This window comes from Pempheris klunzingeri, chromosome 23, assembly GCF_042242105.1.
Source record: "Pempheris klunzingeri isolate RE-2024b chromosome 23, fPemKlu1.hap1, whole genome shotgun sequence".
In the NCBI taxonomy this organism is placed as follows: Eukaryota; Metazoa; Chordata; class Actinopteri; order Acropomatiformes; family Pempheridae; genus Pempheris; species Pempheris klunzingeri.
In genome coordinates, this window is record NC_092034.1 from 14,555,449 (window position 1) to 14,581,071 (window position 25,623).

General features: G+C 41.1%; 1 protein-coding gene across 1 annotated transcript in view; it reads left to right on the top strand.

Moving 5' to 3' along the window:
• Positions 1–25,623, top strand: part of nrxn2b (neurexin 2b) — a 520,316-nt gene that overhangs the window by 16,931 nt on the left and 477,762 nt on the right. The window contains exon 2 of the mRNA XM_070854280.1: positions 23,634–23,654. Within this exon, the coding sequence (XP_070710381.1) occupies positions 23,634–23,654 (21 nt within the window). The remainder of the gene's footprint in view (positions 1–23,633; positions 23,655–25,623) is intronic.

The following is a 25,623-nucleotide window of genomic DNA, read 5'->3' on the forward strand; positions in this document are numbered from 1 at the left end:
GGAAAAAAATGGAAACCAGAGGTTGGCTTGAACATCTAAAGATGGGTGGTATAATATGGGAAATGGTCGGCAGCAATGTAAAATATAGTATTGGTCCAAGCAAAAGGATTTTTCCCCCTTGGAATCAGGCTTGTCTTATATTCAGAGCAATACAATATGTAGAGTGTGATTTGTAGAAACTATATACCGATATGGTGGTCCCCTCGATGGATAATTAATGTGGAAAAATAATTATTGTCCGTTTCATTATTAAGAGGACAGAAATTTTGTCTGGTTTTAGTATTTCATTGCTCCAGGAAGGTCTATTGTTCTCACGCTTTCACCTGTTGCCACTGACCAAAGCCGACCCAGTGCCCAGCTGACAGGCCAGCTGCTGTTTCCCCCACATCTTAAATATCCAGGTGCCATTGCCAGGGGCAGTCATAAACTCATAATTGTCCAGGAGTTCCACTTGTGTAGCAGCATCAAACTCCTTTGTTGTGATTACAACAAACACTGGTAACAGGCAGATGGAGAAAGACAGCATAAGTGAGAAAATCCAAAACACTTATCAGCTGGTAAATATAGTAAATTAAACACCTTGTGCTTCACAGCCTTAACTGCTGAAACATGTACTATACGCTTGACTCTGCATGACCTACATACATGAGTGATCAAGCTTTTTGGAGTGTGTGAAAGTGACTATGAGGCGGACGAGGCGAATAAAGGAGACCAGTCAACTCCCTTCTGTTCCGTCTCCTCCAAAGCCCTTCTTTTGTTCTTCGGTTTTTTGGCAGCGAGCCTCGAGTCCAGTCAACTTCCCCTGCAGTGATTTGTCTGTGACACATCAGTAGCTCACAGAGATGCTCAACGCTCTCATCTTAAAGTTTAAGGGGGCGGGCATGAGCGGGAGTGCTAGGGCTAGGTATCCTTCAAGGCCTGCCTTTGGTTCAAGCTGTCACATCAGAGGCAATTTCCCTCAGCAAATGAATCATCATTTTCCCTAGCAGACAGACGGATGGATCGAGAGACAGACAGGCAGGCAGGCATAATGAGTGCAATATCACTAACCAACTGTGCTGTTATCTTGATGGTGAAATGATGCCCACTTAAAAACACGTTGAGGAAAATGGAAATGGAAGATTTTGATAGAAAAGTATGAGTAAAACACGTGCACATGGAGCAAAATTTCGATTTATGGTTCAAGATTATCATCATAATCTTTTTTCCGAAAAAAAAATACTGCTGTACTTAGAATGTGACATGGTGCAGATATGTGGTTTACAGTGAATGGTGATAGATATGATGTCATGTTGTATTGAACTTGGCCTGCTATCATTGTGTCTTTGATGTCCCAGCTGTCATTACACTTTCTCATTACATATGTATTGCACTGCCTCCTCCTGCTGGGCATCCCGTGGTGCCTTCCTATTTGGTGACTCACTGACCCCCTTTCTCATGCACAGATCTGCACCCTGTCCCTTTACATAACGCCCATGGTCCATTTCACTTTCACTCTGGTGAACAAGACAGAAACAATGGCTTGGTACACACCCCACCCCAACTCCCTATGGTCCAATGACTACTGTTTCACTAAGGGATGGAGAAGAGCCTATGCACCCATTGCCACGTTCACACTAGGGATTAATGAACGTATCAGTTTGATAGTGAGGGGTCTGGGATTGGTTTGGGACAATAATGCAAAAATCTCAGCCACAAATGGATGTCCCAAACTCCTAGCAGGAGCTGGAGTTCCCTTTTGGGCACAGTACTGCCACAGGCCAAAACTCATCCCTTCAAACACGCATTCAGCCATTTCTGCAAGTGGCAGGAGTGCATTTCACCCACAGCCTGTCGGGCAAACGCAATGCGGCCCATTAGGAAATCAAATTCCTTTTCCAGTGCTAAGCTTCCTCACTGAGCCACTGTCCTGCAGACAGAGCCTGCGAGAGAGAAAAACGGAGGTGATTGCCAAGTAAAACCTCAGGTAAACTTTGAACACTGTGCGGCTGCATATACTGCCTTGGCTTTGGCAGATATTTTCACAAAGTAGTGCCTTTGTTTGCTGTGTTTTCTGACGATTTTTCTAATGTATGTTGCAGTGGTTGACCTGAACAGAGAAAGCATTCAGTTTTACGTTTTTGCAGTCTGCCTCTGTGTGTCTTTGGTTTTCTTGGTTGTGGATGTGAATCATTCTGTAAAACCAGGGTTCACAAGAGACACTTTCAGTGGATTCTGTGTGAACTCTGGAGCATTTATTCCATTAGTATGGTTCACTGCAGTAGGTCAGAACAATTCCATACAGTATTTTCTGATATACACTAACATGACTGTCACCAAACAACTGCACTTACATGACCGAGAGTGCAAGACTGAGTGCTCATACAGAAGAAAAGGGAGTGGGGTTCATTAAGAATGAGAATTTATTCTGACAAGTACAAGGGTACTTGATGACAGGTGATGACATGTGATAGCTCTGACGTACTCATACTTGGAAAGCCTTGCAAATCGAATTGAAGCAAGAGCAAACCACAGTCTAGACTGATTCTCATATCCTGCTATTGTTTCATGAGCTCCAGACTAAAATAAGGACCATAGACAAGTCCATAATGTACTTAGAGTAATGTTCTCATCTTTTTTTTACTCAAACCTCTTTAATCTTTATGACTATATTACTGATTTTTACCGGCCTGGTTATGTATGCTTATACATCTGTAGTTTTTCTTGATTATGAAAGTGTAAATATTGTTTTAGAGAAGAGCTGCACACATAAAGGTATCATTACTTGATTCACTTTGGAACAAACATGAATTATGAAATGCAAAATGGCGCTTGAAGCCGCTTGAGGTAATTTACATCAGCATTGAAAAACAATAGACATTGTAATAGCTTTCGAGTTAAGATCTATTTTTTCCCCTCTACATCTATCTTCCCTGCAATATTGGATTTCTAGCTCTGTGAGTTGAACGCAGTGGCCCAAAGCAGCAGCAGCAGCAGCAGCAGCAGCAGCCATTGCCCACCTTACCACCTTACTTTTCTGACATTAAAGGCAATAAGATAATGGAGCTCTTGCTAGCAGAGTGCAAGCTAATAAACCACAGGGCCATCCACGAGGCCACATAATGATTTTGATAGCAATAATTCAGTGTATGACTAATTCAGAGAGAAAGCTGGGCTGTTTTAGGAAAATGTCTCTCTGTTGAATCAGGTCTCTCTGTTCACCTTTAAAACAGTTAAATTGTCATACAGTTTTTATTGCGCGCTCTTCTGGTCATACAGATTATTATATCAAACGCACACGTCTTACATTATTCAGCTATTCAATATGGTGAGAATAAGATACTGTTTGCCACCTTTTATTACCAGTCATACAAAAAGTAATTGTCCCCCCCATCAGATCACAAAAGGTATCACGGTAGATGTGTTACTAATGTTGCTCACAGTGAACAACTCCTCTTTAATGTTTTATAATAATGAAACGGATAAAATGGATAATGAATAATTGAATATATGGTACCTTAATGTAGCACAGTAGAGTTCGAATATTCCCAGAATTACCCGGATACTATCCCCCTGTGCTCTGCAAATTAAAGTCAGAGACCAAAGTAATCTGTACCAACAGTACAGCAGTAGCACTATTTTTTGTACTTCATTTGATACCCACCATGTGAGTGGAAGGATTCACTTGGATCGTGCATTTACTTTTTTTAAAGGTGTTACACATTTACATTTGCTGCTCTTAATCAACGACCTGCTCGCTCGTTCAACCCAAAATACGTCGGCTTTTCCCTTCAAACTGTAATGTACACATTCATTCTGACATTAATCACTCGCTGATTGCAGGGAGCTGAGCCACTGTGAGCTCACTACCATCGATGGCGTTTGCCTCAGAGTGTGGTGGCATTTTTGGAGATCTATGAGGGTGTTTATGAGCAGCTTGAAAAGGGCATTTTACAGATTTATGGACGACAAGGCTAAATGATCTATGGAAAACAGAGGAAGGGGGGGAAAAAAAGAGTGGTTGATGTTGATTGGAGAGTGGCAGTGCGCTATTGTGTGTATTTAAGAGGGGTGTGTCCACCCCCCTCCCCAAAGCCCACGATATCAGGGACCTTCCACAGTGCAATTTGACAGGGACAGGGGGAGGTGGGGTGAAGTGGGGCGGGGGATATAAATGAATAAGTAAAAAGGTCACGTCAAGCCATTTTCATAAAAGCTCATTAACTTTTATTTGCTGCAAAAGATGTCTGTGTAATTAGAATAACAGAGATTGAGCTAATGAAATTACAATAAACAGTGGTGGAGTGGAACCAAAAAATAATAATGCATAGCTCACGCATGTCTGAGACTTAACTGCACAATATTGGCAGGTGACCTTTCAAGGAGACTGAGGTGGTGTAGATCCTAGGTGTGTTTTTCAAGGTGTGGCTTTAGTGTGCTTATATGTACGACTGCTTGCTTGCACACGTGTTTCAATCTTTGTGTTCACTGGATGGTTGAGCTCACAGGGTTTGCTCGTGTGTATGTGACAGGTAGATACAGCACAGAAGCTGTTTTTACTGTTGCACTGACCTTCTTTTATTGGCCCCATCATTGCCCACTGGTAAAGAAGTAGAATAATAAATGGCAAGTTATCGAACTGACTTTTCCCACGCGTTCAATAAAAAGGAGAGTCGGAGGCTCACGCTTGTTATTTATTATCATAGATATAATAGTGTGGAGGGCTACATTTCCCCCTGGCTAGGCGGTGCTGTGCTATCGAAAGCTAAGAGAACGAAGGTTTCCACCGCGGCCAAAACACGACATGAACTGATTTGAGCAATTAGCACAATTTCAACCTGAGAAGGAAGGAATTAATTAGTGAAATTTGCTTGATGCTTTATTCAGGAGAAACTGCACACTCCCAGCTATACATGATCAGACTTTGTGATTGGACGCCAGCGCTCTGCTCCCATTTATTATTGACAGCGGGCAAGTCTAGGTTTCACTGCATGTCATTGGGAAGAGCGAGCCATAAATGATGAATGATACTGATGTTACATTTGTAAGAGGTGAACGAGTAAAGCTGTCTGTAAAGCAGTAATCAATGCTCAGTCAATTTAATCACCTCGTTGGTCTGATGTCCGTTTTTGACCTTGAGGAGAAGGCGTTCAGCCGGGGCAGCGGTGCGAACACATGAAAGCGACGGTTCATATGTGCCTTAATGATAAATTAGAAAATACGAGGTTATCATATGGGCTGTGGGGATTTTCTCCAAACTTGCATCAACACCACCCGTGTGGTGTTCCAACACCTCACCTCTCTAACCTGCATGATACCTGGCTTGGTTCCATAGATATGGGGGAGATTTGTCAGCCTCTGTGTTTGTTCACTGTGTGTGCTGATAGCCTGGCAGCCTGTTTGTTTGTTTATTCCCTGTCTAGGTCAAAGCAGATGCCCTCGCTCTTCTTCTCCGCCTTTCCACTCTCTCACCGAGGCCCCTGAATCTGAGTCTCTCTGAGCTCACACAGACCCTGTTGCACTGACCTTTTCTATAAGATCTGTGTGTGCTGTAAGGTAATGTCACAGCATCCAATTCTCGGATTCCAGCGCATGTTGTCTAAAGAAGCAGAGGGTTGTCTCTTGTGGCGGGCATACTCGTGAACTAGTTGTTCTTTTGAACATTTGAAGCAGAACAAACTACATAGGCAAGTAAATCATGTCGAAACTGGTTTAGTTTCTGTAGATACACTGTGATCCATACTGTTTATTGGCGAAAACTAGCCCCCACCTCCTCGTGAGGGAACCAGGGTAAAGTATCATCACCTGCAACTGAAACAATATTGAGCATGAGTATGTACCTTTTTAATGTAATAGGTTTTTTTAAAAAAAAAACGAATTAAACTAAACTGATTAATAAAAACGTCACAAATATTTGAAGAGGCATTATGCAATATTGTATTCATTTCACATTTCTATCAATTTTACGCTAAGACATGCAGGTCATAGATAGAATGAGCTCAAGCTGACCTTGCTGACCTCTGCTGCTAAACACAATTTAACACGTTTGTTTGAGTGGTATTATATACCGACAGTGGTAGGATGAATGCTCAGTTTTACAAAAACATAAAAAAAAAAACTGGAAATGCCCAAGCTACCATTTGGGTAAGGAAATATTTGGGACAAATACTATCCTGCAGACCAGTGGGCACCCAAAGAGAGAAAATCCTCGCGATCATTCTGCGAGATATTTTGTGAACTCGCTTTGACGTGTCGGTCGGCTCCGTGAGGATTTGTATCCTGCAGATGACGACCTGAAAAGCCGATTTTCGGTCTGTCTTTTGCTGATGTATTCAGAAATGTTCAGTTGACCTGAATCATTTGAAGTCTGAGCGTGATGCATCACCATAAAGTACACGACCTTGACTTGTTGTCAGTGAGGGGTGTCAACATCGCTCCACTCATCTGTAATGTTTCGCTAAGGTCAACTGGTTTTCTGTCTCTTGGAACTATTCGGATGCATCGTATGCTGCGAAGGTCGTCAATGCAATAACATGTTGGCAATTAAGGTTGTTCAAAGAGAAGTAGATTTAAGTGTAAGACACTGTCTGTTCATGTCATTGCTATATGTATTTGCTCTGTGGTACCCTACATCACAGTACTGAATGCATAACACTATATTTTGGCAAGCTCTTTAAAATCTTTAAAATATTTTATTCACTGATACATAATTTAAGATGTTGGCTTCCACTGCATGCACATTATTTTTTGTATATAAATAGCTTAGATTCCAAATAAAACTCCACTATTGAAAATGGTATTTTACATATATTTCTTTTATCCATATATGCATTTTCTTTTTTCATTAGGACTCACTACAATTTACAGCTGACGGGACATTATTCACAGAAATGATGGGTTTAAAGAACATTCCTTTGTTTTCTTTATTAATAATATGAAAAACAGGTTTCATGATCATTTACATCTTGAGTTTATTTCTATCTTACTATTCCTATATATGATTATTCATATGTACTATATCATTTCCTCAGTTTCTTTGTCAGTACAGCTAATAAGTAGTACGAAGATTCCAGTCCATGGTTACTATACCAGTTAGTAAAACAACAAAAGTAGATCTGGAGCTGTTCTTTATCGCGATTAGTCTACACCGACTCTTACTAACCGATTCGACTGCTTGGCTGGAATGGCCCCGCTGCATAAAAACGAATCTGTATCAGGTTGTACAGACAAGCCAGGTTTCAGTTCCTGATCTGTAGCAGCCCTGATCATCTCCATGCAAGACAACAGCCTTATTACCAGACTGCTTGATCTCTACAGGAGAACAAGCCCCTGCTGCGACATACTCCTCTAAAATAGCTCGATCCATTTTCAGATTTTTCATGTGGGGAATCTCACGCGGGCAGAGGGATTATGACAATGTGCAGTGAAACATACTTGAACCCAGGCAGACACCCACGGGAGCACACGCTGAGATCACGCAGGTCAACATACTCCCATGCTCACACATGCATTAAATACAGACACACTCGCACAGAGAGTATTGATTTAGCGTCGTGTACCTTGAGGGGAAGGCCCCAGGCTACCTATTGTTTTTCTTCAAACTTAACTTTCTGAATGCATATTTTCACAAAGACAGCAGTATTTTTGGCACAGCACTGAGTCGGACACACAATGGCACCTGGCAAGACTGTTGACTAGGTGTTGTAACTGTGAAGCAATCGTTTTGACAATGGCATGTCTGTTGTTTTTTTTTTTTTTCTTCATTCAGGCAGGTTGAAACTCAGTGAACTGGTGCTTATTTTTTTCTTTCTACGACTGACAAAGAGAAAGCCTCTTAAAGATAATGGTACCTGAAAGCTCAGCATTTCATTCTCACGCTTTTACCAACCATCTTTCATGTCTCTTTCTCTGGAGATGAAGAACAGATAAATACTGAAATTGCAGTGCTGTAATGGAGCAGTTGACCAATGAGATTCTCTGCATTTGACCTTTTACTGACAACAGCAGCACATAAAGTTTGACTCTTAAGAGATTTTTTTGTGTCTGTGGCTGTAAGGTGCAGAGGGCAGCAGATGAATACAGGAGGTCATTTTATAATGGACTCAAATGTGCTAGAAGTGTAACATGGAAGGAACATGACGTGCTTTACTGTTTGTCCATTATGTAAATGCGTTTGACCTTTTCAGCATGTAAATAACCTGAGATTCGACGGAGAGATCCGCCTTAACAATGACAGAAAAAGCACCTCATTAAATAACTACTCATTATATTTCAGCCATCACTACCATGACCCATATGTTTGCTTTCCTGTGTGGCCCACAACCTAACATCTGTTAAGGAAACATGCAGATGCAGTATAATGCGCTACATCACAAAGTTAAGTTCATTTCTGAAAATGGATATGTATCAATATATCATTAGTGAACAAGCAAATAGTTCTGTTAAGTCTCCTCAGTAAGTTCAGTATTATGCCAAAGATTCCTTCAGTGGGATTTCAGGTTGCAAGATATTTTCATCATGCACGAATTTTGTTTTTCTTCTTTTTTTTTTTCCAGCAAAAGTACTAAGAGAACTTTTCAGGAAACCTACGAAACTCTGACTTTCTATCCAACAACTGAGTCTAGTCTCTCTTTTATTCTAAACTTGTATCTTTGTGCATGTACATGGATTCGGCCTTCAGGCGGCCCACATAACCACCCCCGTGTATCTGATGGATGGATGGATGAATGGATGGATGCATGTTGTGAATGAGTCGAATGTGTCGGTGTGTTGCAAAGACGATTAGCAGAATAGACCACCACACTGTGCACTTGTAAAATACTTTAAGGTGACTGTCAGTTATATTCAAGGCCCTTATCAGAGCGCCGATATTTATTAGACTTTAAACTCTGGGTTGGTTATGTGATTTGTGGCCCTTTTTCTTTGTGTTTTTAAAGGACAGCATTTTTTCTCAAGATGAAAATGACAGATGTTCCCTACAGCACACTGTTGTGGAGAAACAAATCAATGCTCACCTGCGTTCATAAACAAAAAAAAAAAGACAAAAAGATCGCACCCCCCCCCTTCTGCCTACTTTGTATTTAATTCTTGCACTGTGGACATTTCTTTTTCTTTTTTGAATCCCTTTGTCCATGTAATCCAGAGGCCTCTGGGCCACACCGGGCAGTTTCAGACAAAGTCACATTAGCTTCTCTCGACCTCACAGCTGTAATCGGCTCTGGCGGGGGGTGGTGGTGGTGGTGGTGGGGTTATGGGTGTTTAGCAAGAGTCCCATGCTCAATAATAATACTTTTGCAAGCATGAGGCAAAGAGTGTGGAGTAGGGATGTGAGCGTTACAACAAATTACCTGGAGATTACAGCGACAGCAGTGCACGCACAATTCAACCCTACAGGATTTGACTGTCATACACTCTCTCTCTCTCTCTCTCTCTCACTCACACACACACACACACACACACACCGGACAGAAATCAGAAAAGCAGGACCTGTGGTTCTCCATCAGAGCACACATTTAGGAAGGATCCTGACAGTTTTAGCAGCTGCCACCATAATTGGAATGTCTTGCATATTAATTAGGTAGTTGGCGTCAAATGACACGCGATGATCATTTATTTCCTTTTTGTTTTATTGCATCTGGCGTGCTTCTCTCATGTCTGAAGGCACGTGGCAGAATATTGCAGGTTGAGGGATTTTTTCCCGTCATCTTGTACGTACCGTATAGAAGTGTGTTAGAAAGATGGATGAGGAGGAACTGGAATTGTCATCCCTCTTTTTCTATTTTGAAATCCCAAACAATACCAGCCACGTCGAAGGACTGGAGAGGCTGGCTAGCTCAATCCTAACTCAATCGAGGATCATCAACAATTGTCACTAAATCAGCCCCTTTAGTCTTTAGCTTCCCTCTCAATTCATTACAATGGGCTTTTATTGGCGTGACCATTTTAACAGGGACTCGGGGAGTGTGTGGAAGCTTGTAAGGCTGGATCGACACAGGCAATTTACGAGGGGATCGACGGGCGACTTGAGGCCCAAACTAGCACAAAACAAACATAGCCAGAGAGAGTGAGAGACAGATTAAGAGATTTGTCACCCCTCCCAACTCCCCCTACCCTCCCCAACCCCACTGTTCCTCCTTTTTATTATCCCCCCTTCAATCTTGGATGCTGTTGGTCTTCCAGGCTGCCTTGTCACTTTTTTGAGATGTTTTCTTTTTCCCTCTGATTTTCTCTGGTAGCCTTCCCCCCCAAAAAAACTAACATGTCTCCCACTGAGACTCATATTGAAACGTTATTACTCCATGCTTTTATTTTTTGCACAAAAATATTCTAGCAGCTGATATACATTTAAAATACAAAGGTGCACTACTTAGAAACTACTTTAAATTTTAACCCCCCCCCCATTCAAACAACTTACTGTTTCCTGTAGTGCAAAAAAGAGAAAAGAGGTGTCTTGTCTTTCCCAATGTAAAATCCTTGGCAAAATTTCTTCTTACAGTTTCTCCTTCACAACCTTTCGGATTTATTTATTTTGTTTCCAAAGCAACTTGCCTTCCACTGCCATTCCATCATCTGAAAGATTTCAGCGAGGCGTAGGCGTTTATATCTGCAGGTGGCATTGAAAAACACCAAGACATGTTACACAAGAAGTCTGAGATATCAGACCATAAATACATCTTCATTCTCTGTTAACAAGAGTTGAACCGGGTCAAATCTTTCAGCTCTCGTCAAAAGCCCAGCCAGCGGTTCATACCACACATGCTGAGTATGGCACATTATCTTTCCTTTCAAGTCATCCTTGAGTTATTAAAGTGAGTTTTGTGTGAATGTCCTCCACAGGCCAGAATGGTGTCTGACATCTTGGGCAGGGGAATAATAATTCAGTCTTTACATTCATGACTATTGAATCATGATCCTATTTGGGGGATCGGTTTTTCTGAAGTTTCCTGTCCAAATCAATCATTTTGTCTGACTGAGAATATAACAATGGAACACTTGTGTGCTGCGCCTTTGTAGTGCCCAGAACATCACTTTCATTCATTGTCATTCTGTGATAAATATTTTTATTTTCAAATACTTTTATTTGAAAAATGTCTTTTTTGTCATAGACACCTGAGGGAAAGCTAACCTTGACATACTGCATTGAACATGTATATGCAGAAGATAATAAGTAAATGAATGCTGATCACATAGAAATGTTCACTTTCTATAGATACTTTCAAAAATTCTATCTAAGCAGTCACCATGAGCTTTTTCAGTTGAGCTTGAAAGATGTGGCTGGCTTGTATACTGGACCTATTTGCTTCTTGGTGTTACAAAGACATCAAAACGACACAGATTGACCACCCTATTAACACCTTAAGCTGTACACTGTGCAACCAGATATTTTGCTGGCACGCCGCTACGGCGCGTCTCTACTCAAAACAAATGCAAGGTCACGGATGGGTGAGAAGAGATTGTCTTTGTGTTAACAAGCTGTGGGACCGATAACTCCCCATGGTGGCTTGAAACTTCATCGTAGCGTCCTGGAATTGATAAGGTGATCGGCAAACATTGGGCCAATTACACTGTTACATCGCCAAATAACTAAATGCCCAAGAAAGCTTAGTTACATTACGCCAGAAAATGTAGCTTATTTGCACACGGTTCAGTGTTTTTGTCCCATCGCATGTTATTTCATCAAATTGTGTAGATTGCTATTCGGTGCCCCACCCTCAAACAACAGTCTTCAGTCTCATCCTGCTTCTTATTTCAAGAGATAAGAGCTCTGCCACGGTTTCTTACATCTCATATCTCCCCCTTCTCCCCGTTCTCCCCCCCCCTCACTTCCTCCCTCTCCCACTCCTCTCTTTTCCCATTATCTCCCCCCCTCACTGCCGTCTCTCCTGTCTTCCTAGCTTTGCAAAGATAAGATTTGCTCTCCCCGGTGAGTTCTTGGTGTCGATACTAATGTGCTGCTATCATCGATGAACTGTCAGACCACCTCTTCCCATCCTGCTCTATTCCTCTCCTGACCTTCCTGCAGCAATTATACAAAAAAAAAAAAAAAAAAAGCCTATGAAACATGCATGGTCTGTATGAGTACGTTTTATCACTCTGCATTAAGGGTTTAATTCAGAGTGATACATTGATACAAATATTTCTTGTTGCCTTTTTTGACACAAGGAACTTTTTCATGCCTCATATGATTCATAGTGACTTATTTGTTAATAAAAAGCCATCTCGATAGCTGAATTAAACATGATAGGAGTTCATCTTTAGATCACAAAAAAGCACATGATGGGGAACGGAGAGAAGCATCAACCCACTCAGTCAGGGGTCTGGCAGAGAAATGGAGCAGCAAACATGTCACTTAATGTGTGCTGATGTGTTTTTGCTCACAGTTGTTGGGCTCTGGGAGGGAGCTGAGTGGCTGCCAGCTAACAGTTAGTGACATCAATGAAGTGGATCTAGCATTGCTGATTAAACTATATGTGTCATCTTAGTGAAACTTGTTATTCAAAACACTTCAGAGCATTACAAGTGTACATATATATATTTGTAGCCCTGGAAACCTCAGTGGGAAACAGGTCTCAAACTCCGGCATGATTAGTGTTAGGCTATGCTCATATATGCACGTTTATACACAAATACGTATAGAAATGACTTTGCAGTGTGTCTTTGCCACGGGCCTAGAGACTCGAGATGCTGAGCCCAGAGGTTGACGTGTCATTGCAATGCTTTGACGTCAAATGAGTCGTTTGACTTTTTTCTGCACGCCAGTTACACAGACTGAGAGCATGAATGAAGCTTGAAAAAAAAAAGGTAAATTCTGTATGTGGGACTTACAGCTGACATCTAATCACTGTTGATGGCTCGGAGATTATGCCGGCAGGCTGGTGTGAACAGCCAATATTGTCATCCCCTCCTTTTAGACCAGTTTTGCAGTCGATACTTAATACAATTTTGCAAATATTGGCTTTATTGGCTTTATTTTTTGGCCTGTTGTAGCTGTCTGACCGGGACTAACTTCTGTGCTTTCTTAAACTCTTGTAGTTTCGTTGTTACCACAAATAGTTGTTTTCTAGATGTCAAACACATTACTGTGAAAATAATTCCTCAGCTTTGTTTTTACTGACGTGTACTAAGACCTTTTGGATCATTTTTCACCCTGTGCAATATACACTGTGTGCACAGTTTGCTGATGATGAGTGGGTGGAGATAATTGGCTCAGCATATTAAAACTCCACATATAGTATATGAAGAGCGCTCTTGTTTGACCATCTGAGTGCACTACTGCAGTGAACAGTATCTTCAGGACGAGTGAAGAATATCACATGCTGGAGTGAACTGAATTCTGATTAAAAACTCAAAACACAATCTGAACACAACCTTGCATGTTTGAGTATTTATATAAAAATCTAACCTTTGTTTTATTCATTGGAAGAAATAATCTGACAGAGGATTTGATGGAAGGGGACAAAGAAACATGATCTCTTTATGTCATTTGATGAGTTCGTGATCTTAGAGATTTCAGGAGCAATGGAAACAAATCTCTTTAGGTCACCTTGAAGAGGGATTAGTAGGAGTACAAGAACTCATTTTGAATTTGAATAAAAAGTCAGATATGTCTAGATGTGGAGAAAATGGTCTATTGCTTTATCAGTTTAATTATTTTTTAAACAAATGCACCCCTGGAATCCTGAAAAGCTTTAGATTACCTAGTGTGTCCAAAGTAAAATCACCCCTAAAACACAGTTTGCATATCTTTTCTTTTGCTACGTATTTGTCTCATTTCCACAGATAACTGTCCAAACATGATGCCACGTTGAGATACTTCCAGCATAGCTGGAGTGCAGTTTAATTGCAGAAAAGAAAAAAATCTATCTGAAACACTACCAGTAAATGTCAGGTTTTGGTTTCAGCCCCATATAATCAAAGAGCAACGGCTTAGTAGAGCTGCCATTTTACATCAGTGCTGAGCAGTCATACGAGGAGAAACTCATTGTGCTGTGGAAGAGGCAGAAATACACTACTGACAGCAGCCTTAATAGAACAGAAGGCTAGGCAGCCACAAGACACGTTTTGTTTGGATGGTGTGATGCAGTGCTCACTTCTTCTTCACTGGATGAAGCGTAATATGCTCAGCTGTTGCTTGTTTCAACCGTCAAATAGACACTTCTGCATTGTCTCTCGGTTGTCAAAAGGCATTCTGGGAAATGTAGGAAATCACTGACTGATTTAAATCACCATCAGTGCCATCTAGAAGCGCCAACGACTCCACTCCTCTTTTGCTTGGCCACGTTTACCGTTGTGTGTGAATTAGCTCTACGGTTATGATCGTAGAACACATCATGGAATTGGTTGTGGAAGGAAATAAAGTTTTTTTTTTCCCATTGTCAGTATGTTTTGAGGTGTTCAAGGTACAACATTTGTTATTATCCACTATGATATACTACACGAGATAAGATGATCATCATGAGATCATGTTGGGCTGATCTGACATTGTACATTTTGAACCCTGCACCATGCGTTTTGTCTCAAAATTCAATCTGGAATGCTTTGAACATCATGGAATAATGTTGTCACTATGGATGGATCAAGATCAGGCCCCTAATTGTTAAATCCATCAGAATCATATGCCTACAAGCTTATCATTTCCTTTTATTGATGCAGACAGTTGAGTACTGCAAGGCAGTGACTACAAAGTCATGCATCTGTACCACTAGAAAAGGAGGAGTCATGGTGGGGAGGGGCAAACGGTCCAAAGCGTGCCTTTATATTTTGTAGACAGATGACAACAGTAACAACAGCAATAAAAGTACAGTTTGTTAAGAATAAAGGCTGCAGCTTACCAGCAACAACACAAAGCTCCCATGTGTTATTCCACTGGAAGCTGCCAAACAAGTGATGGAGGTTAGCACTGAAGTAGGAGGCCCAGCAGAAAAGGCTGACAGAGGAAACACCAGCAACATGCTGAAACATCTTTCTGCACAATATGAACAGACACATAAATCCCAGGAATGCCATGTATCTGACACTCTATGCACAAGTGGACTAAGGAAACGTAAATATTCTCTCATTTGTGACAAACACTGTGTTCAGACCTAAGAGATCATGAAATTAAACTAAAAACCTGTGTAGGCCTACTTTTTCCACACAGAAAACTGATCAAGAATCAGTGAGGTGATTATTAAAGAGACGAACTGATAAGAAGAATCACCGATGGCACCAGTGGCGTTGGTATCGTTTAAATCTTTTCAATTCCCGTCCTTCGATGTCAGGCAAATGTAGAAACATGAAAATGTTTCTCCTTTTGCTCTCAAATTAATCTGTTAGTTAACTGAGCACTAGTCATTACTTCAGAATTTAATTGCAGTGACACGTGAATGATATTAATACAAACTTCAATGGAGTTTAAAATCAAGGTTAAATGTAGTGAAAAATGAGCCAAGTTGAAAATCAAATGTCATTAAGTCCGCTAGGCTGGAGAGCCCTAATGGACAGGAAGGCTGCCAAGCCAGACCAATGCTTGACTGGTGAAAGACACACTTATTCTCTGGCTATACACACACACACACAAAGGAAATGCAAATCATTAAGTACCTGCCATTTTTTGCCGTCACCATTTTAAGTGTTTTTTAAGCTCTCTGCGCAACTCAGGTGCGATGCAAGTAATCTGTGAAGGATAACCGCTATAGTTCTTGTCAGTGGTCTGCTTGTTTCTTTTTTGCTGTCTGCTCACAGTCAGCAGAGTTGGAGATATAAGGGCTCATTTTCTTCCATTCATAAGAAGCTGTTTGCTGCCATCCATCCCGGTATACTGTGAGAAAGAGGAATTTTAGACGGAGCTAGACAGCCCATCACAGCAAACATGGAGCCTTCATTTGATTTATTCCGTTTTTTGCAGTGTATCACTGTACCTCAGTCGAGTGTTTTTATATTAGTGCTGGGTTATTTTACTCTTCCTGTCAATCATGTGACACTCACAGGAGAAGGCTGAAGTGTAATGGAAATTATCTATTCAAAACAAGTCAGCTTGCAAACTTTAATGTAACATCCATGCCTTTTTTTTTATTTAGGTTGACTTTGGCAAGCTAACAGCATTGGAAGCGAGATCTGACCGCGCAAAGACCCTTTTCGTTGCTGCTCATCACTGAACAGATTGTTGAACAGTCATGTTTTCTCCCCCCAACCCCCTTGGAGAGCATCAACAAATTGTCTTCCCTTACTGTCTTTTTGCCTCCTCTCGCTTCTCGCTGTCCCTAGTCGGTCCCTATTAGTCAAGCGATCATCTCTTCGTAATTAGCGCACGTCTCATTTGAACTGTTTGGAATCAGTTCTGTTTTGCACTCCCCTGCCGAAACACATCATTGCTGTTTTTCTTCTACAGAAACACAAAAATAATCCAAGTGCTGCAACTGTTTTACAGCTCATGCTCTTCGAATCCGGCCTTTCTCACAGTGTACGGCAAAATGCCTTTATTTATTAGCTGTACATTGATTACATTTACCACACTTTAAAGATAATAAGCATTTTAGTGTCCAATTTTGCCACTGCAAAATTTCAGTCTTGTATTTTGTCTCTTCCCGTCCCTCCTTTTGTTGTTTCTATGTCTGACCTTGTCCTTATTGAACCTTGTCCGAGGGCCCTGATGCATGTCAATCATTCCCTTTACCCCACGCTCTAACTTTAACACTAAGTGCTGTGATGACATTGGCAGAAGAGGTTCAGCCCCATTCATTACTCAAGTTATTACTTCTCTGTGACCTCCCTCTGAAACGTGCTTTTGCTTTATGAGTCAGCATTGTGCGGGGTTACACCAGTCTCTTTATCAAGTCTTAAAGTTTTACAGATGTACTGCAGATTTGCATTGATTGTTTCTATAAGAAGCATGCCTAAAAGGCTCTCAGAGCGTAGAACCCTGCTCAGACTAACTAACAAGCTCCTAAATTTGTACTTAAAGTGGAAAAGGTATTGAAATGATGTTGCATCTGAAAATGGATTGATATTGATATGCATCAAAATGCATAGAGATAGTAGGTGAAACAGCTCTTTTTGGGTAGAACTCTATACATTTGTTTAAGGTTGCAACTATCTAATGCTTTTCCATTTAACCCCGGCTCTCTCTTTCCCTTCCCGGCATCCTGCATTAAATGGCGAATACCGCATATGCTGTGTTGTTGCTAGATAAATCAGTCAGTTTGTTTATTTATTTATTTTCTTTATCAGGATTAGAAAAGCCTCAACTATATTTGCACATTTGTTGGGTAGAAGTTTTGTGTTTTGCTGTCAAGATTTAGTATGAAATCTGCAAAGGCCATGTCTCGCGGATTAGCTTGTCACTCAGAGAGAAAGTTTCTGACAATGTGGGAGTGAGTTCAGGACAAAGCCTCCCTCTGATTGGAATGTAAAGAGGGAGGAAAAGGGGGTGTAGTGAGTGTGTATGTGTGCATGTTTCTATCCATCTGCCTGTCTTCTGTCTACTTACTCCGTCTCAGTTATTCACTAATGTTGTCATTTCTTTTCCTCAGTGCCTCTCTGAAGTCATGTCAAATAGCCTTGGATGGAAAGGGCTTTTTCTCTTCCTCCTTGACTTTTGAAATCTCAGTTCCCTGAGTGACACTCCGCTGGGCCAAAATACCACACTTTCAAATTCTTTCTGCAGTGCAGTTAGAGTGACTCAATAAGACACGGACCACGTGAAATACTATTTTTTTGCATTTGAAGTTTAGAATAAGCGGTCCGCGTAAGCAGAGTCCAAAGCAAGACGCGGATATTTCAAATTAAGTTTCACGTTTTTGCCACACTCTGGTTTAATCTATAGAATTCAATACAAGAAAGCCACTGTCGTACACAGCTATATGAGGCCTCTTTGTTGACATCCACAAGCGAAAAAAACAACCCACTGTAACTCTAACACGGAATGGTTTGGGTAATGTGATAACCTGTGCGGATCCGAAGAAAATGTTGCACTGTGTGCTGCTCCAGGATCCATTCTGGTGACTTATTTGCTTCATGCCACATTTGAGCTACAAAAAACACAGAATTGTTAAACTGCAGCCGGAAAACAGATGGACACATTAGCTAAGCCAATCACTTAATGGACAGAATATTTGCAGGCGTTTATGCTTAGTGGCCAAAATATATATACAGTATACAGTTACACAGCAATATGTATCTGTGTATATAGCTGTATAACTACAGCAATACTGTATTTTTTAAGATCAAAACACACAGTTAATATAATTTAACTTTACAAATGAACTTATTTCTTACCATAAACTCGTTTCTTTGTGGCTACACATTCTCACATTTGTTCAGTGCCGTCGTGCTGCATCGCATTAGACTGAACAGTTGCTGTTTTTGTCCATTAAACAAGATTCCCATCTTTCCCATCTTGTTGTAACATCTGTCCAATAGGTAATGACTGCTCAGCGTAATAAGATAAACTTTATTAATCGTACACGGGGGGAAACGCACGTCTTACGGGAGTCAAAAGGAGGAGAGAGTAAGTGATGATTAAAGATAAAAAACTGTATACACTATATGACCATGATAGATTGCACATGATGTAACTGCACAGGATAATTGTGCACACGATTACAATACAATACAACAAATCCAACTGTAGTAGTAGCGTAGTGGCCATCACTGAATATCACTGTATTTATTACCACCTGTGACAGTGTCGGCCGGTATTGATTTCGGCTTGTGAGTCTGTGTGTGTTTTATATGTCTGTCTGTGAACAGATTATGTCACCACAGTAGTGGTGCAACCGCGTAAGATGCAGTCACAAAATTTCGATCAAAAGCTCAAAGTGTGAAAATGGGTGTGGTCTGAACGAGGGCACTGGAAGTAGGAGGTATGAGGAAGGGAACGGACTACCACTGGACTACTGATCCAGTGCCATGTAGGTCACATTCAACCCTCATTGGAAGATTTTCCAACTGTGACTATAACATAATCCATCCTAAACCAGGTACAGCACGAGAGGCTGGACAAAAAGTAAAATGATCGAAATGTTTTTATATGTGAATCAGTGATCACACTGTCTTGAAATAACCTCTGGTTTATTAAGACTTGAACACCATATGAAAAAATTGGATAATAAACAAGAGCCAAGCACATTACTGGCCTTGCCATGGATAGACATACAAGTACGGTGGCTCATAATGACCAAACACGACAATCATTTAGCCAAATGATCTTCAAAAAATCAAATCAAAGTGTTTTATTTAAACAGAGGCAGTTATTATATTATCTTTGGTTTAAATGCAGAGGTGGAGAACAAAAATTTGCTTCGTTATTACAAACACGTATGCATTAGATTTTCCGTTCAGGTCTCGCTGGGCTCAATGCAAAAATCGAATGCATACCTAAATATCACAGGAGCAGCTGGTTTAAACTTTGCTGCATGCAGTCTGGAATGCACGCATAACGTGAGCGGACGGGGATGCAACACACGCATTTCAGATGTGGGCGTTAATGGTCAGAAATCCAGAGGGAGTGGGATTTTAAAAACACAGTCGTACACAGGGCTCTACCCTGAAGCACTGCCCACTTCCTTTTTGCCGCTAACGTTAACCGACTGTGCTGTTGACACAGTAGGAGCAGTAATTCTGAGCTCCATGGCCGGCACGCAAACCTGCCCGTCCCCAGTATTTATTAAGAAACAGTATCGCTGCTGTTTGTTATTGTGACTTTTAATTTACCTAATTATTCCACTCATTTGTCGGTTGTGTCTACGGAGCGTGAGAGAGATGCACAGACACACTCAAGCAGACAGAGAGGTGCACAGTGTGGCTAATCAGGAGGCATACACGGATTTCTTGTGTGGATTGTGTGGCTGCAAGGGGCCAGTGACAGGGTTGGTTGAGGGAATCTGTATACCTGAATGGCAGGATCTCACTTATCTCAAAAAAGTTTGATATGTGAGTAAGCATAATATGGTAATATGTTTTAAGATGAGCTTTAGTGTATTTAGTAAATTACTTTTCAGATGGCCAGTATTAGGGTAGGTGATTTTTGGAAGTTTCATCAAAAATATTTCTTGCATAGTGAATAAATCTGCAATAGTTCTCATGTCATGTGTTCCATTGCACCATACACACCAATTTGGCACCGTGGCTGGTACCATCCCATCGCAAAATGTTCTCTGTTTATATGTTTTTATTTAATTAAATCCAAAAATATAATCTAGTTCAGATGTATCCAATATGCAGTTGTTTGCATTTGTCATGGAAGTTAACAAGGAGTTAGTTACTGTAATTGAAAATACAAAAATAAATAATATGCAACCATTTCTCAAAGTTCTAAAATACTCTTTAATGATATTTTTGCAATTATGCTGATAAAGTTATGATTATGTTTGAAACATAATTGCAAAGTACAACCCTAGCTGTAAATACGCACATTTGGTATAACTCATTATTTCTTGCCCAATAACGCTCTTTTTGTGTGCAACCAATGCTAAATTGTGTTGCTTTCTTCGTGTGCAAAGAAAATGGGAGGATAGTGGAGGAGAGGGGGTTGTTTTTCGATGCAGGCATGCTTTTCTCCCTTCAGTAAATCCTTTAGTTAGCTTGGTAAGGATTAGGTCTGAAAAGTCTCTCATTTGCCTCCAAAGCCCTCGGGGATTCATTGGTGAAGAAATCCAGCTTCTCCACTGCTTCATCAGAATTTTACTTCGGAATTTATTTCATTTATTTTTGTTGCAGCCCACGTCCTGCTCTCTGTTATACCCTGTGACTGTCTCCTTGATTAATTTTACTTTTGTTGCTGGAGGTATTGCACACTAATTTAGAGATATAAGAAAGAAATGTCACATTTGACTGGCTGTCAATTTTTGTCTGCATTTCAGCTTTCAGATTTCTTTTGGTCTTAGATTGGGCGGAAAAAATTATTTTTATTTCTCTTTTTATCTCAGACGGAGCCTTAGCAATGGGCCCCATCTTTGCACTGGGGCATCACATATACATAGGAAAGCTTTTGAGCATTTTTTTCCGCGGAAATCATTCTCGACATTCCCATATGAATCACAAAGTACACTGAAAAGACTAGAATCCTGGCAGAGCTGAAAGCCTGAGGCTATGTGGGATACACCCTAATGGAAACAGCTCTGGGATAAAGGTAATGGGTGGTAAAGACTACTGGAAACTATCAATGGGATAAAAGGGAGAAGCTTAGAGAGATGGGGTATATCCTGCAAAGTGTTTGACTGAAATCGTATTTCTTCCCTAAGGCTGGAACTCACAACTATTCCCACTGTGAAACAATGCTCGCTCAAATGGAATTTCTGTCAAGTAAGAGCCATCTTTGAAATGCTATAGATTAACAATTAGCGATGCTGTCTATTTTCCTCTTGAGGAATGATTCTTAATCATCTTAAGATTCTTAATGTCTTCCTAGGAGTCATATGGGAATGTAACCGGGGGAAAAAAAAAACACTAGAGGTTAAACTTATTGAAATATGCAGTACGCTTCAAGTGGCACTCTTAAGACATTTTTATCTGGCTTTTATGTGCAAACACAAAACTGTATTGAAACTGGAAACATTGTCAGCGTTTCTTTTTTGCCACTTTTCAACAATGTTTCTTTAAACGGAGCATAAAGCGATGAGTTAATGGTCTTTTATTTATCCGCCTATCAAAGCAGTTTAGAGTGTCTGACGAAAGTGCTGTTCCTCATTAACTGAAGCCAAATAAACCAACATCCATTCCATCCGAGATTACAGTGTTTCGGCTTTTAAAAATGTCTTTTGTTCTTCTCTCTCTCCCAAGTCTGAACAGGAGCAGTTTTGCTCTATGAGTTATTTAGTCACGTTTAGCTGAGTTTTGACTGACACAGGGACCACAAAGAAAATAAAAGATTAGAGACTATATTGTGAGATGAGTGGAGGCAAAAGGCAGAGTCATGGCCGGTGATGATATAAACACCCTCTACTGTACATCAAACATCCTTTGCTGCAGCCTGGGTGGGAGAGAGGAGGATATGAGGGAGCACAATGAAAGAAAGGATGATGGACTATGATCAGAGATCAGACGAGAGGAAAGGCAGAGTCATGGCCAGAGATTATATAAACAGCCGGTACTCTAGATCAGACGGTTCCTATGCTTTAGCAAGGCCAGTGCTCTATCATTCATGAAGGGCTTTCAGTATGCTGGTATCCTTTTGCTGCTTAAATGCACTCAAAACTGTCTACACTTTAAGATAGGTTTAATCTTTATAGTTTTATGCTGATGGATTTTTGGTAAATGGCAGTACTTGTGACAATCACCTTTTCCCATTGAATTTGGTTCAGCACAGCCCAGGCAGCAGGGATGCACAGTGAGACCATCCCTCAACTAAAGAAGTCCCAATGTCACGCTTTGTCACGCTTAGACGTCCTTGGCGGGTTGCTGTTGTACGGTCGGTGTCCTAGCTCTGTTTGGAAGGTGACAGCTGAGGAGCAAAGCGAGAATATTGTCCTGGAAAACGTGAATTATAAACTCTGTGGGTTCAGTTAGGGCGTGATATCGTTCTTTAAGCTCAAAAGGCTTTGAGCAATCTATTCCGAGAGGTCTTTAATTGTCCACTATTCATCAGCAACAATCTGATTCAGCCATGCATGGGTGCATTCAAGAGAACCCCATTTTTAGGAACTCTTATGGGAAATCTGGTTGACGTGCTTACTTTTTCGGCCATATTGGCTGCTGTTACCATCAGATCTTAATGCTAACTGCTAAACTATGTAGGCCTCTCATCACATGGGACTTATGCGGATCATACATAAAAAAAATAGATTTGTCCTTTGAAGCTCTAAAATGTGGAATATTTTGTTTTTTGCGATTGACCTCGTCGTTTTCCATGAAGCGTGAGCTGCCGTGGCACAAAGTGCCTGCAGCTGTGAACGGCCTGACTGAAATACTTTATCAGACAAACACATTGAAGCAGCGCAGCGTAGAGTCACGTTAAAGCGTCACTGACCATGCTACGACTTAATACAGCAGTGTTCCATGAAGACCCAGGCCCAGCAGCCACAACAGCAGATCAAAATGCCAAGCTCTCCGCGGGGATGCCATGACATGCTGGAGGCTGTTTTACATTCTTTCTGTAGCGCCCCGTCTTCCAACATGGGGTTTCTAGAGTGGCAGGCAGCTGCAGCTTTATTTTCCAGCAGTACAGATTGGCCTCTGCTGCTGTAGGGTAGCTTTTTTAAGTAAAGCGTCCTGCTGGAGCCTGATCTGTTTGACTCCCCCTCACTGTATCATTAAAGCAAAGAGAAGTGTGTGAGAGTCAGTGTCTCTCAGCTGGGGATCCTCTTTGACTGATGCCTCCTGTTCCCTGCAGGTGGTAATGTGGTTACATTATGCTGGCTGAGGGGTTCTTTACACACCAATTGGATATTTCTTTAAGTCCGTATTATTTGTGTTTGTGAAATGATCACTGGTTTGCTGGCCACTAATTTGCCGGCTCAAGGGAGCAGATGTAGTTTTGCTTCGCTGTCAAGTCTGCGAGATCTCAAGCCTCATTGGCGTTCTTTATTTAGATTTTATCTCATGGACGTTTTTGAAGAAAAAGAAGAAGAACAAAAAGGGAAACATTTATCAAAAAGCAACATCTAATGAATCTCTCTTTTCTCTTTGTATCTTTTTTCTCTCTTTTCCATGCACTCCTTTCGGGCCTTCCCGTGAAGCTGAAGAGTATGCTGTTGAAGGTAAGACTGATGCTTTACTCCTCAGGCCCTCTGATGGCTCCCTTTAATGCTGTCATGGTTGCTGATGCTGGCTGCTTGTTAATGCTGTATGCCCTCCCTCTGGGGAGGGGGCATTGTCAGTTTGGACTGCGGTTATAAGTGACTTCCGGGGGGCCTAAATTACATTTTCTGAACAAGACAAAAGTGATGGATGTGCAACAAAATGTATCCATCTTGTTTATTTTATCACTTGTTTTTTTTTTATTTAATTTTGTTTTGATCGTGGTTTATCTCCATAGATAGAAGCATACGGCTGTATATTTCACGCAGGAATATATACTTAAAAAAAGGAGAAATGTCAAGTCAGCTCGGCCATCTTGAGTCAGCGTAACATTTATCAAGGTTCTGTTAAAGTTAACATGATTTGACATGGTGATTTTGAGAGGCTGTCTTCCTGCTTTCCTACCTGTTCTATCTCAAATAAACATGAACAAAGTCTGCCAGTCAGTGCTCCTGGGGGGCCTCATTAGCCCTTGGGCCAGGCACTATACCAGTGCTGGATGTAGGGAACTTTATGGATACATCAGCCTCAGTAAATGTGTTTGCAGACTGTTGCCTGTCCCTGTTTTGCACCGGTGAGGTTCACCCGCTGGTTGGTTCAGCTTGTTTGACTGTAAAGTCACTTAGATTGAAATAAACAAGATTTTTTGATTGTATGTACAGCGTAGTTAACTGTTGACTAGGTGTGGGTGTATGTTTTGAAGTTGCATTTCCTCCTTGCTGACTTTAAGGTGATGGATCACTCTGCCTGCACCAGTTAGGGAACTCGCTTTGACAAACACGCTGTTGGTCTAGGTTTTCTTTAAAGCTGGAAACATAAATGCTGTATTTATTTCTCAATCTTTATACCAAGACTGAGTTGTTTATGTTGTTTCATATTGGAAATACAAAAAGCATGAGTCGTAGTGTCATTTCATTGTTATCTAACGAGCTAACCCTGTGAACTCTGAGTTCTGGTCCGTGCTCGGTATGTACAGTGTGTCTACTTATAGACTGCGTGACATTTTCTCAGTTTGTTAGGGACACGAGCCTCCTGTAATGCCCGTACGTGTGTGTGTGTGTGCGTACACGTCTATGCTTTTTTGTGAGTGACCCTGCTGCTGGGTCCCATGTTAGTATAGCTGAAGCCCCAGATGGGAAAATGTCAGGGGGAAGGCAGGGAGGAGAGGCAAGAACGATTTATGAGAACTGAGAAGAAGAGAAGTGGAGAATGAACAGGGGAGGAGGGTGAAGAGGGGTGATTATACTCTGACAGACCCGAGGGAGTGCAGGCAACTCCCGAGGAACTCTGGGGCCCTCTGTTAGCTTTAATAGGACTACGAAAGTTAAACACATTTACAGATGTACAGTTCAGAGTTATAGTAGAAAGTCGTACCAAAGTACAAAATATTGTGGACTGTTCGGGTATTTATTAAAAATATCACCCAGGCTAACCTTTTCATACTGATTTGAAGTATGTTCTACAGATATTTCTGCACCGGTCAAGGGCATGTATTGTGGGTTAAGCTGTCTATTAATTATGAGGGCTTCCAGCAATTTGAGAGGGGGAGCACCTCTCCTTGTGCAGAGGTCTAGGTGTGTTCTCCAGCCATGCCATAACTCTAATATGAAAGATCCCGTGGGCTTTTAAAGAATGTTGAAAAAGCTTTGGAGTTTATTTTGACTCGAAATGTTACACAAGGGTCAGAATACGGTGTTTTGTGGAGACAACTTACTAAAACTGAAAAGTCCTGAAGTGTAAATGGTAGCACCTCAATTAATTTTTGCTCCCCAAAGCCATGTCATTTAATTAAAAATAAGGAGTTGTGTTCCCAGTTCCCAGTGCGTTGTGTAGGACGAAGACAGCTCAATAGATTTATTTAATGGCTCATTGTCTTTGATACCAAGCCCTCTACTTCACTCCTCTCTCCTATTTTTAGGGTTTCCCTGT